The sequence below is a fragment of the Lissotriton helveticus genome, chromosome 9, assembly GCF_964261635.1.
Source record: "Lissotriton helveticus chromosome 9, aLisHel1.1, whole genome shotgun sequence".
Lineage (NCBI taxonomy): Eukaryota > Metazoa > Chordata > Amphibia > Caudata > Salamandridae > Lissotriton > Lissotriton helveticus.
In genome coordinates this window covers 1,076,671,009-1,076,684,404 of record NC_136070.1, presented here as the reverse complement: position 1 = coordinate 1,076,684,404, position 13,396 = coordinate 1,076,671,009, and the positions used below count along the sequence as shown (strand labels likewise).

General features: G+C 47.3%; 1 protein-coding gene across 2 annotated transcripts in view; it reads left to right on the top strand.

The window, feature by feature from the left end:
- Positions 1–13,396, top strand: part of WDR82 (WD repeat domain 82) — a 125,825-nt gene that overhangs the window by 59,658 nt on the left and 52,771 nt on the right. For both annotated transcript variants that reach the window (XM_078661466.1, XM_078661467.1), the window contains exon 6: positions 12,202–12,357. In XM_078661466.1, coding sequence (XP_078517592.1) covers positions 12,202–12,357 — 156 coding nt within the window. The remainder of the gene's footprint in view (positions 1–12,201; positions 12,358–13,396) is intronic.

Below are 13,396 nucleotides of genomic sequence, written 5' to 3'. Positions count from 1 at the left end.
TTTCATTAGACGGACACATTGTTTTTTTGTTAGGCACAAGAAGATTAAGTGATTTGCCCAGAATCACAGAATGTTGAGCGTCCCTGCCGAGACTCTAACCCGGTTCCCCAGCTCTGAGGTCGACTGCCTTATCCGTTAGGCCACATTCTAGTTTCTTCTGTTTTCTTAAAGTATAAGAAAAAAATTTTGTTGTGTTTTTTTTTTTTGTTTTTTTTGTTGTAATTCTATTGTCTTTATTGATGTTTTCCCCTTAATGTTACTAAATAAATGAAATGTGGCCAGTTTCATCTGCAGATATTCCCTTAAATTTTAGTTTGTGCGTGCCCAAACATGATCTCTGGGATCCCACAGTTGTAAACCGGGCTATTCACTTATCTCTAGGATGAAAATTCCTTTAAAGGACACTTGGATTATAAGAAGGGCCACTAGATTTGCAACATATTCTGTGTCCGGTAGGAAATGCTCTTATGTGTTTGGCCAAGGTTTGTGCTATGTAACACTGCCAAAAATAGAATATGCTTTCTGCCAGTCACCCATGCTCTAATCTTATTCCAAGAATTAAGGACAGAGCATTAACCTTTGATGTGAGAAAGAGAATACTCTTCTTGTGGCTAGATTGCACAGTGTAGAACTGGATCTCTGTCCACATTTTCTACTTCCCTCGACCAAGTTTAATGGTCCTAGACAAATACTTTATTTCACTTGGTCGCCCTTTTTTGTACATTACATAGACCACCCTCAAATAAGTGAGCTCTGTGTGCTGTACCAAATACCCCTTGTGTTTGTTTTAATGGACCATAATGTTGCTCCATTAAAATAAGAATCGAGGCCACATATAGGGTACACATGACAACTGACTTGTTTCTCAGTGTACTAATACCATTGTCCTCACAGGGGCAAGAATGGTTCTCAAGTTTGTTTAAAAACCTCTCACTTTAAATAAATCTCAATGCAATGATGCAAGCTGATGTATTACTGTGAAAGGCCTTTGCATGCTAATGTAGTACACTTTTTACATTTTTTGACACTTATCATATTTTTACATGGCTGTATGATTTGCATGCCAAATTGTCCAAAGGCTCGGCTCTTTCACAGGCCCTTGTAGCCAGAGTAGCGATTTGCTTGGTGTGAGAAAGTGGCTCTATATATACTCGAGCAGAATAAGGTACAGTGTGTATATAGTCCACAAACCCCAGAGGTATGAACGAGGTTAAAGTCAGGATTGACCTTACTCTCAAAAGTGGTAGCTTGGTCGAGCAGTAAGGCAGGATCAGAGGACAGTGTAAAGCATTTGTTGTACACACCGTCAGCAAAAGGTTACACACACTCAAGGACTGAACTCCAGGCCAATTGTTTTTATATCAACAGATATAATTGTTTTATTTTTAGAACCAACAGGTATAAACATATTCTTTTCTCGATATGAGTACTCTCATGTAATTACTTTGCAAAGAGGCAATAAACTTTGTGAACACAATAGATACAGGGGTTGCAGTATGCAACACAATTCTAAACCCCCTATAGCAGTGGATCCCAAACTGTGCTCCGCGGCACCCCGGTGCACCGTCATGAGTAGCCAGGGGCGCCGCGCTCACGTTAGGAAAATGAAGCTTATTGCAGCTGCAGCACAAAATGCGTGCCACCTGCATAATCCAGGAACAATGGTTTTGGCTGAATATCTACCACTTTGGCTTCGTCATCTGTTTTCAAGTTGCTCTCATGAATAAAAAATGAGTATTCTGTGGCAATGTGCAAGCATTTTTCCCTCTTGCTCGTTGTCCATTGATATGTAATGTCTCTCACCGTAGGCGTGATTCCCCAGCACAGCTGCCTGCGGTGAATGGAGCCCCCGATCTGTCAAATCCTTCCACTACTAACACGTGGATTTACTCAGACAGGCTGGTGTAATACTGAAAGAAGAATATGAGCTCTGAGCGGGCCCCTCCCCGCACCCGGATCCAGCGAACACAAGGCAATATAAACATAGGGGAAATACCAGCGCGCCTCACGCTAACCTAGACGTGGCAATAACCGCGCCATAAATAGTTATTGACACCTTTACAAAAATAATGTGAAAAGCTTATTAATGTGTTGTGTTACTAGCGGGGTAGAGTGGTTATAATGCTAGTAAATCCAACGCACCTTCGACACCCTGTGTCAATAGGTTGCCCTGAACATTATTTCCAGCCTTGGTTTAGTGTTTGTGTGACTGGGGAGACAGAAAGATGTTTATTAACGTGGTTGCTGCCCATGACATTGTCAGCGAATATCTCTTGTTAGACCTGATATTGTTTTATTTTTTATCTAATCTCAGTGTACAATAAATTAAACGCTGTAATTTTTTTCTCTAAGAAGGAATTGGCATGGGAGTGATTCCCGTTCAGTAGAAGAGGAGTACAGCAGTGGTGCACAAGCCAAGAAGCCCAACTGTAAAAAGGCGGACTCCACAGAGCTCGTTAAAGCTGCCAAAGAGAAAGCCTTGGCTTGTTCTCTTATGTCTTATTTCTTTAAAGAGATCCATGGAGCCCGCCTTTGTACATTAAAATTAATGCAGGTGATACGGGTGTAAACGGAGGTTGGACAGAAGATCGGCATGGCATTTGATTATCATTAATTATCAATCAAATGTGGAAAAAACACAGGAACAGGGGAAACAGGCATTCTCATTGAGTGCTTTTAGATAAAGAAAAAAATTCTGAAAACAGACACTTGTGGCATGTTAAAAAGAACCAAAGCGATGGTAAACAGGCTATGTTTGACTGGGGCAAAGACAAGATGTGCAGCATTGTATTTTCAGCATTTGCATGCGCTTATGTGTGAATGGTAGTGTTTTTGTGTGTACGCTCATGTTTGCTTCGATGACTCGAATGTGTTACACAGCTTGTCCCTGGTCTGCTGTATTTGCAGCATTGGTGCATGCAGGCATGTGTGAGCTCTGTTATATGTGCTGTATTGGCATGTTTGTGCTCGGTTTACATTTGCTGCACATGCCCAGGGTTTACCTTCATTGAATCCCAATTACTTTAATGAAGCCAACAGAGTACTCCCAAGGTAGTGCTTACATTACCCCAGTATTGGAACTTTCATAGATTCCCATGCTTTTGTATCATTCCCCGTCGTCGGAATGTGAGCCTCGGTAAATAGAAAAAATATCATAACCATAGAAACAAAAGAGAAAATAGACCTAGGCCTCATCTCATTTTGTATCCGATCACCCTCTTTGTGTAAAAGAGACCAAACTTTCGTCAGGACCAATCAGAACAGCCTCACCCCATAGAACCTTCCTGAGAGAGCTCAGAGCCTCAGATTTTTCTACCGCACGTTGTGCTAGGGAGTCTCCACTGAGCTCTGCTCAGTTTTTCATTCTATTGAGCTTATTATTTCAATCAACAATGTCTGACAAGGTGAAGGAGTTATTCAGGTCCTGTGCATCCTGTGGAAAAAAGACTTTTTGTGGAGGATAAGCATGACAGCTGTATTTACTGCTTATTCACAGATTGCAAAATATGTAGAACTTTTTCTACAAAGACATTGCGAGACAGAGAGGGCCGGCTGTTGACCTAGCTTCAGAAGATGAAGACTCTGAAGGAGGTGCTCTCTTCTGATGAGGAGGATTTTATCTGTCTCGACCTCCAGGAGATCCAAGAAGAGGGGTAGGTCTTCTCCCTCTACTTCTAATGAGCCTCCTGTTAAAACCTCTCATAAGATCTAATAGGTCTGAGATGGTTAGTCCCATTAAATCTCCTCACCGTGGTGAAAAGGAGAGGCTGGGACAGGCTGCTGAGATGGACACAGCCAAAAAGGACAACAAGGAAGTTCCTGTCACTTCTCAGAAGTCCCATAAGGAGAAAGACAGCAAAAAACCGTCTGTAGTCACTCCAGAGACGAAATCTGATAAAAAAACAGCGTCCGTCGACGACGAAAATGGCTGGTACGTTGACGACGATTACTTCTTCTAAACCTTCAAGTGCTCCATTGGCGCTGTTGACGGGACCGTCGACGGTGGTGGCGACAACGCCTTTGACTTCGACGACGTTTAAGGTACCTTCATGTTCGTCGACATTAGTTTCTGCCTAGTCGTCGTTAGTGATGTCATCGAAGGTACTGTCGACGGCTGCTTCGGCGACGAAGACTACAACAACGACATCAGTGTCGACGGCGAGTATGCTGGTGACGAGTTCGTCGACGAGGCCGTCGACGATCGCTCCTTCGGTGACAATGATGACTTTGCCAACGAGGTCCGGTGGGCCGTCGACGATCGCTCCTTCGTCGACGATGATGACTTTGCCAACGAGGTCCGGTGGGCCGTCGACGAGGACTCCATCGACGATTGCTCCTTCGTCGACGACTCAAGAAATGCAGTTTCCAATACAGAAACTTCAAATAACACTAGAGATGACATCTCCTAGACGGGTTACATCCTTGCCTCCAACAATGCTGCTGGATGATGAGTCAGAGGAAGAGGAGGACGGGGGCCAATATGGGGATGCCTACAGTCCTTCAGATTTCATTGTCAAGTGTCAAGAGACGGACACTGAAGAATACTATGAACATCACGATGACCCAGGGGTACAACATTATGCTTCTCAACAGCAGCATCCCTCGGGCATGGGTCAAGACATGGTGGCCATGCCTGCTTCTCTAGTTTCAGATCTACAATTGATGCTGCAGGATTACAGAAACCGGTTTCCACCAGTTTACAGTGCAGCCAGAATGACCTCCTACTCCGGTGGTACCTCCGACGCCACCAGCTATCATACCAGTGGTGGTCTCACGGCCAGTAGACCCTGAACCTCGGAGAGACATCAATGAGGATGTAAGGGATGATGATGATGACGATCATCAGGGTAATCCTTTAACTGATCCTTTGCAAGACCCAAACTTAGATCTCGACGAAAGTGGGTTGCAAAATCCGGATGTTGTGGGACGGGACACGGCGGTGTCTCCTCCAACTGATATTGGGGGGGGGTTTCATAACCTCATGGAAAGAGCATCGAGGAGGTTTGGACTGCCAATTAAAAAGGAACAGTCGGACTGTTTCCTTTATGACTAAGGAGGAATACAGGAAGTCAGTTAGGTCCATTCCCATAATTGAGCATGTGTGGGATGAAGGAATCAAGATCATGCAAAACCCGGCCACAGTCATCCCTGTTCTTCCCCGGCTGGAGAAGAAATATAAAGTCCCGGAGGGCAGTCCAGCGTGTCTTCTTGGACAGCCTAAGCCCGATTCTGTGATCTCGCAGGCAGCACAGAGCAAATCCAAAAGCCCATCGACGCTTCTGACTACACCTCCAGACAAGGAAGGGAGGCGCTTGGATAACGTGGGTAAAAGATTTTCCTCCATGGCCAGCCTTCTTGTCCGGGCAGCGAATGCTCTGGCCGTTCTAGGCAGGTACGATCGCCAGATGTGGTGCGACTTGGAGCCATTTGTGGAACAACTGCTGGACATAGCGAAGGAGGAGGCCAAGAGAGTTCTGCTGGAGGGAGAGAGATCATCTTCGGAAGTGATTGATTGTGCGATGGACATTGCTTCCACTGCTTTTCGAGCTTTAGCCGGTTCGGCGGTATTGCGCCGTCAGGGCTGGTTGCGAGCTACCTGGTTTCGTCAAGAGGTCCAAAATAAGATCCTGGACCTCCCATTTGATGGTGAAATGCTGTTCGGCAAACGTGATGACGCCCTACAAAATATCAAAAAGGACACTGACACGGCAAAGTCCTTGGGATCATTGAACTATCGAAAGGTCCCATTCAAAGGAGCGAGAGTCAGGGGTTTCTCTGCTTATAGAGGCCGCAACCAGCAAAGATATTCAATGCAGACTTCAGTCTTACAAGACTCAATATTCAAATCAACGCCAAGGCCAATCGGCGTCTTACACTCGCCAATCTCAAGGAGGGCGTCAGAATCGCCAGGGTCGTGGCAATGCCAAGAGACAATAGCGGCCTACTGGCTCTTTCTACTGTTCCTCCCCTGACAGTTACATCAGTAGGGGGCAGGATATCTTTTTGTCTGAACAACTGGAAAAAAAATAACATCAGACCAGTGGGTCCTGAATATTGTTCAGAGTGGCCATATACGTTGGAGTTTCAAGATCTTCCTCCAACCAGAGCTCCAGGCGCCAATCAATCAAGACATCTGGGTCTGCTACGCCTCGAAGCCCACCAGCTTTTCACCAAGGGGGCAATAGAGCCGGTACCTCTCTCCCAGAGGGGCAGAGATTTTTATTCCAGGTTCTTCCTGGTTCGAAAGACTGCAGATACTTGGCGCCCCATTTTAGATCTCCGAGAGTTCAACACTTCTCATCAAACTGTCTTTCAGGATGGTCACTCTCCAGGATATTCTTCGTCTTCACTCTCCAGGATATTCTTCGTCTTCTGAACCCGGGAGACTATATGGCCTCTCTGGATTTAGAAGATGTGTACTTCCACGTACCGATCCACCCAGCTCACAGGCAATATCTACGCTTCACAGTAGGCAAAAGCCATTTCCAATTCAGAGTTCTTCCGTTTGGCCTTCGATCGGCGCCACGGATTTTCACAAAGGTGCTGGCACCAGTGGCGGCTTTCCTCAGAAAGCAATCCCTGGAGGTTTTCCCCTACTTGGACGACTGGCTAGTCAAGGCTCCATCCTTCAGGAAGCTTCTAGAGCCATTTCAACTTGCATCCACTTGTTCAATCACCTGGGCCTTCATCTCAACGAGAAGAAGTCAGTTCTTCGACCTTCCAGGTCCGCAAGATTCCTAGGGGCCGTTTTAGACACGGAACAGTGCAAAGCTCGTCCTTCAGAAGAACGTCGGCAAAAACTGATGCTCTCAACCCGCCAGGTGCAGAAAAAGAAATCCCTTTCAGTTCGGTGCTACAAGTCCCTGCTTGGATTGATTTCATCCTGCATACCATTAGTACCGCATTTCAGACTGCGAATGCGTCCTCTGCAAGAGGAGAGGAGTTAGCCTAACGGCTAAAGCGCTCGACCTCTGACCTGGGGATCTGGGTTCGAGTCTCGGTAACGACGCCAAAACCTCCTGTGATTCTGGGCAAATCACTTAATCTCCCCGTGCCTAAAAATGAAAGTGTGTGTCCTCATGTAAAACGTAACTTGTGCTATGTAAAGCGCTCTGATACCTGATTCGGTTCGGGTCTAGTTCGCGCTATATAAAACTCTACAAAAATAAAAAAAATAAAAAACTAGACAATGGTGCCAGGCAGAGGGCTCGTTCAACGACAACATTTTGGTTACACCGCAGATGGAAAAGGCATGCGAGTGGTGGTTGGTGAAAGAACATCGCCGAGGGGATAACATTCAGACTTCCACCATCTCCTATGGTCCTAACAACGGATGCCTCATTAGAAGGCTGGGGAGCGGTTCTCGAAGAACTTCAAATCAGTGGACACTGGAGTCCAGAACAGCGCCAGTGCCACATCAATTTTTTGGAACTGACAGCCGTTCGGTTAGCTTTGCAAGCTTTCCACCCGAGAGTAAGAAATCGCACAGTGCTGGTCCGGACGGACAATATGACGGCCATGCACTATATCAACAAGCAAGGGGGGACGAGATCTCAAACTCTGTCCAAGGAAGCCCAAGGACTTTGGGATTGGGCTATTCTTCACAAAGTCACTCTACAAGCGGAACACCTGTCAGGCACTCTCAATGTTACAGCAGATGCACTAAGTCGCCGGAAACAGGCGAATCACAAATGGGAATTGAACCAGGCCGTTCTGGAGAAAGGGTTCTCAGTCTGGGGAAGACCGACCATAGACCTCTTTGCGTCTCCGGAGAACGCCAAATGCCGGTTCTACGCAAGCAAGGAACACCATCAGGGATCCTTGGGGAATGTGCTTTCCATGTCTTGGTTCGGCGCATTCTTTTACTCTTTTCTACTAATTCCCCTCATTCCACGAGTGCTCCGGAAACTCAAGGCGGAGCCATGCAGGATGATTCTCATTGCGCCAGCGTGGCCCCGACTGTTCTGGTACACAGAACTTCTTCTACTGTCTCAGGATCGTCCAATTCGCCTGCAACTAGTTCAGACTCTGTTATCAAGAGATCAAGGTCAGGTGCTCCATCCAGATCCGGGGTCGCTGCATTTAACAGTGTGGCTCCTGAATACAGAGAATTCCGACATCTGAATCTCACCAAGGAATGTAGAGAGGTTTTGTCCCAGGCTTGAGCGCCAAGTACTAATAAGACGTACAAAGCAAAATGGAAGAGATTCTGCCTGCGGTGTCAGAGAAACCGTCTCCATCCTTACAAGTCTCTTCCTCATCAAGTTTTGCCATATATACTATCATTGGCTAAGTCTAGTTTGGCTCACTCTACAGTTAAGGTGCATCTGGCAGCATCTCAAGGTTCAGGCGAACTTCATCAGGTCCTTCTCTATGGTCTTCCAGAATTATTAAACAGTTCTTGAAAGGCCTCTTTCGGATGTATCCTCCAGTTCGTCCACCTCCACCAATTTGGCAGCTGAACCTGGTGTTGGCTCAACTAATGACAGCTCCGTTTGAGCCTATTCACAAGGCGGACTTGAAATTCCTTTCTTGGAAGCTAGCCCTTCTCTTAGCCCTAACATCGACTAGGAGGGTTAGTGAGCTTCAGGCGCTGTCCATAGTGGAACCTTTCCTTCAATTCAAAAGAGATGTTCTTGTCCTTCGAACTAATCCAAAGTTCATCCCGAAGGTTCCGTCCGAGTTCCATCTGAATGAACCCTTGATTCTAAAATCATTTTTTGCTGCGGCCTTCGACTCCGGCGGAACGAACATTGCATTCTTTGGATGTTCAAAGATGCTTGAAATTCTATTTGGAGCGCACAAAGTCCTTTAGAAAGTCATCACAGTTTGTCGCCTATAGCGCGCCACGGAAGGGATGTGCTTTAACAAAGACAAGCATTTCCCGCTGGATCTCCAATGCGATTCAATTCTGCCATCAGGAAGCAGGCAAACCTCTGGGCAGAAAGGTTTGTGCGCATTCCACAAGAGCAGTGGCATCATCGGTGGCTCTTTTTTTCAGGAGTCATGATCAAGGACATATGCAGGGCAGCAACGTGGAGCAGTACTCGTACCTTCCCGAAGCACTACTGCCTGGAGTCTACAGGACAAGACAACGCTGCTGTTGGTCAAGCAGGACTCAGGAATCGGTTTCAGTGAGAGGTGAGCTTTCCCTACAATCCCTCCTTCCTGTATTGCACATTTTGTTTGTGATGCTCTATATGTTTATATATGACCAAATGTGCTTTGGTGATTTACTGCTAGCTATTCTGATACAAAGCATGGGAATCTATGAAAGTTCCAATACTGGGGTAAGAAAACAAGTTACTTACCTGTAACTTTGGTTCCCCAGTATTGGTAACTTTAATAGATTCCCATGCGCCCACCCTCCTCCCCTGGGAAAGCTCAGTCTTTTTACAGAGATCGTGGCGGTTTGCACAACGGCTACGAAAATCTGAGGCTCGGAGCTCTCTCAGGAAGGTTCTATAGGGTGAGGCTGTTCTGATTGGTCCTGACGAAAGTTTGGTCTCTAAGTACAGTTGGTTCACCCCCAGCGGCACAGGGGCGGCCGGGTGCAGAGGTAGTTAAGCCCAATGTTATCCGATGAGGGAAAGAGGGCCTCCGGTTGGTGGCTGCTGGCTAGCAGGCCACGCGGCTGTGGGAGCTGGGCTCCTGGTCACTTGCTCAGGGCAGTTGGAGAAGTAGGATAGGGTACAGGTTGCACTGCCAGGGGCACTCGGGCGGCTGGGTGCAGGGTGCTTTTGAGCCGTCGGGCGCTCAATGTTGTTTAATCAGGAACTTGAAAAGGGAACAAAGGCTGCAGGCTCGGGGACTAAGGATCTTCTGGAGCGACCAACACTTCGAGGGGTAAGTTGGGATCTTGGAGGATAGGTAGGCACCCAGGAGTTGGGCACAAGGGGCCGTGGGGCGCCGGGAGCAGGGGTGTCTTTTGAGGTCTGGAAATCTTACCCCCTGCTGGTTGCGGTTGGAAGGGTCCTCTGTCCTGAGGCTGCAGGCGTCATCGGGGCGTCGAGGAGGGTCTTTGGGGACTGGACTTCGGGTTCCAGTCGCCGGGGGGACGTCCTCGTGGTCCTGGATCACTCTGGCACGGGCCGGGCTCGATGGGTGCAGAGTGGGTTGGTCCGTAGCTTCCTGGCTGGCACCAGGGGTGTTGTTGCAGCAGAGCTGCTGCTGATGGGAGTCCCAGGCTTTAAGAGGGGCAAGGCAGGCAGGTCCTCTGGGTGTCCCAAGTTTGCTGTCCACAGGAGTCGCCGGGGTTAGGCAGGAACAGGTTTCAAGATCGACAGGCCGGTAGGGCTGGGGCCAAGTCAGTTGTCGTCCTGTTGTTAGCAGCTGCACCGGCGGGTCTTCTTCTTCTTGATCTTCTTTCTTCTTTTCTTATCGGGATCTGAGGAAGGAAGGTTCAGAGACCCCCTAAATACTGAATTTAGTGGTGTTACAGATAGGGCAAGGACAGGGACTAATAGGTCCCTGTCCTGGGATGGGTACACCCCCTAGCCTGCTCCTCTCCTGTGGGAGGGGGCAGGAGCCTAGCTGTAATTGGGCAGGGCTCCCCATCTTAAAGATGGCCGGAGCCCGGGGTCGTGCTTCACCTAGTCTCCCCCACCTGAGGGGTGGGGTTGGCACAGGCTGGCACCCCCCCTTCCTGACGTAGTTTTTCCCGCCAGAGTGGGGGGTCAGGACTGGTGGGGGCCAGTTGCTGGGTACAGCAAATGGTCTGGAGAAGCTGACAGAGGCGGCAGGCCTTTGAAGCTTCCCCCTGCCCATCCTGCGGGAGGAAACCTAGCACCTCGCCCAGGATGTGCATTGTTGCAGGCCCAGGAGAGCGGGGGGCTTTCCACCCAGGGGTCCAGAAACATGTCTGCTGTGTGGCAGCCTCTGCAGCCACTCAGCCCAGACGTGGATTGTAGGCTAGGTTTTCAGGGGGCATCTCTAAAATGCCCTCTGGTGCATTTTACATTAAATCCCACACTGGCATAAGTGCGGGTTTAATGTGCTGAGAAGTTTGGCACTAAACTTGTCAGTCTTCAGTGTAGTCATTATGGTGCTGTGGAGTTCGTAATGACAAACTCCCAGCACCATATACTCTTAATGGCATCTCTGCACTTACAGTGCCCAGGAATGGCCCTGGGTACTGTAGAGGCACAGGGCTCATGCACCTGTGCCCACACCTCTGGCATAGGGCACCCAGCTAGAGGGGTGACTGAAGTATCCAAGGGCAGTGGGTTCTGTGGGCATGGCACACAGGGATGTGTGCCATGTCGACTCTGTTTGGTTCTGTACTTCGACACTCAGCCTGCAAAGGCAGTGTGTGGGTGTCAGGGTACAGGGCCCCTGAGAGTGGCACAATAAGTACTGCAGCCCTCAGGGGTCTTCTATGGTCACCACGCCCTGTGTACCTAGGGTACCATTTACTGGGGGCTGACAGGTGGCCAGGGATGTCAAGTGGGTTTTAGTTGTAACACAGTTTTAGGGAAGGAACACAGGCCCTGGTTACCTGGTTGGCAGGAGCCCAGGGCACACTCGGTCAAAGCACATCAGCAGTCAGAAAAAAGTGGGGGCATACCAATGCAAAAAAGGTAGCACTTTTTCACACTTTGCTCTGGCTAGGCTCTCAATGTTAATTTATTGGCTTGTTCACATTTAAATGCAAGTTTCTTCCTCCCGTCTTACCTACGCTCTTTTCATGACATGAATCTTGAGGGATCCTTATGACTTTAAGAGCCAATGGACAAAAAGTACTTTTTCATAAGTAGAGGTGAGCGATTTGCTTTCAGATGCTGTGGGTAGCCAGAAGCTTCTTTAATAGGTTGACCAATCACTGCTTCATTTTGCAACATACAGGGATATTTATTATTTCTGAAAAGGTGTAATTGATCGGTTTCTCCATAATCCGCCACACCATTTCACTTGAAAAAATCCCCCTACCCTTGTTGCCATGCTGCAAAGCATTGGCAAGAAATGCTTTCTGCCAATGGTGTACATAATCGCCAAAAGGGATTGGCATATTCAAAGGTACCCATGGCGAGAACTGTTAGCTGTGCCAATGTTTTCTCATTTGAGTTGCTTGCACAATCTTGCTTTTAGCAGAACTGGTTGTTTAAGATTGCTATTCAAACCAGTGTATACTTTAAATCTTATATTTTGATTTTAAGAATCCCTTGTGTCTCCTTTCCATAATCTTATTTTTGTTTTGTGCAGGGTCCATTTGCAACCTTTAAAATGCCATATGAGCGTACCTCTGAGTGGACTGGGCTGAAGTTCAGCAATGATGGCAAGCTTATCCTTATTTCTACAAATGGAGGGTTTCTTCGACTGATTGATGCATTTAAGGGGGCTGTCCTGCATACGTTTGGAGTAAGTTGTAGATAGTTACCTTATTTAGTTAATTTTTTTCCCTACAGGATTGGCATGAGTAGTTACTACTCAAAACAAACATTACTCGTTTTTTTTCATTGAAATGCTTGACAAAATTAATGCTGTGCAACAGTACTAGATTAAAACATATTTTCTGTGTTTACTAGAAATACTCATCAAGAGAGCGAGATGTTTTTGCGTACAATATTAGTACATTGTGGGAGTTTGATTTGTGTGCACGTACGAAACACCCACATTGGGCACAATGTGCAATAAGATGGCACTGATGAACATTGCTCCTTCAAACAAAGAACACCATTTAGCAACAAACACAAAGACGTCATTAAAAGTTCAATTACAGAACGAGTCCTGCGTGCTCTGTGTCCCAGGTTCAGGCAACGCCACTGCTGAAGGGGAGTCGTTCTCTAGTCATAAGCCATGGCTGGGGTGTTCTGTGGTCCGCCCATTCCTCCCAGATTTTATGTTTTTTCTTTTTTCTGAATAACAAATTTGATTGCTATTTTGATTGGCAGTAAATCAAGGCCTGAAAGGCCTTCACATGTAAAGCCTATCATTGCATCAGTTCTGAATGATACCAATGCTACATAACTTCAAAAACAAGTCACTGATCGAATACTACTCCCCGAAGTCCCTACAATGCAAAGGTCCACCGCATTTGTGTGATTGGATATATATGGGATATTGTTGTGTCGAAGACCTATATGACCGCACATCCATCTCTATAGGGTTTTGGTAGGCTATACCGAAGGCAATTCAATACCCAGATAGTCCGCTCATCACTTCCAGATTTTGTTATGCTTCTGGGTACAGCCCCTTGCCTGGAAGACTGTTATTTCCATCCCCATGCATCTGTCCATGGCCCCCTTCAATCCACCCACCCACGGAGGGCGGAGTGTCTGTTTTCTAATTCTGCGCAATGTCCCGCTTAGCTAATGTCAGCCCCAAAACAGAAGGTGTTTGTTTCTGTTGCCACCTATCTCCTCTGTCCTATGCAGGAGGACCAACTTAGCTTTGAGCG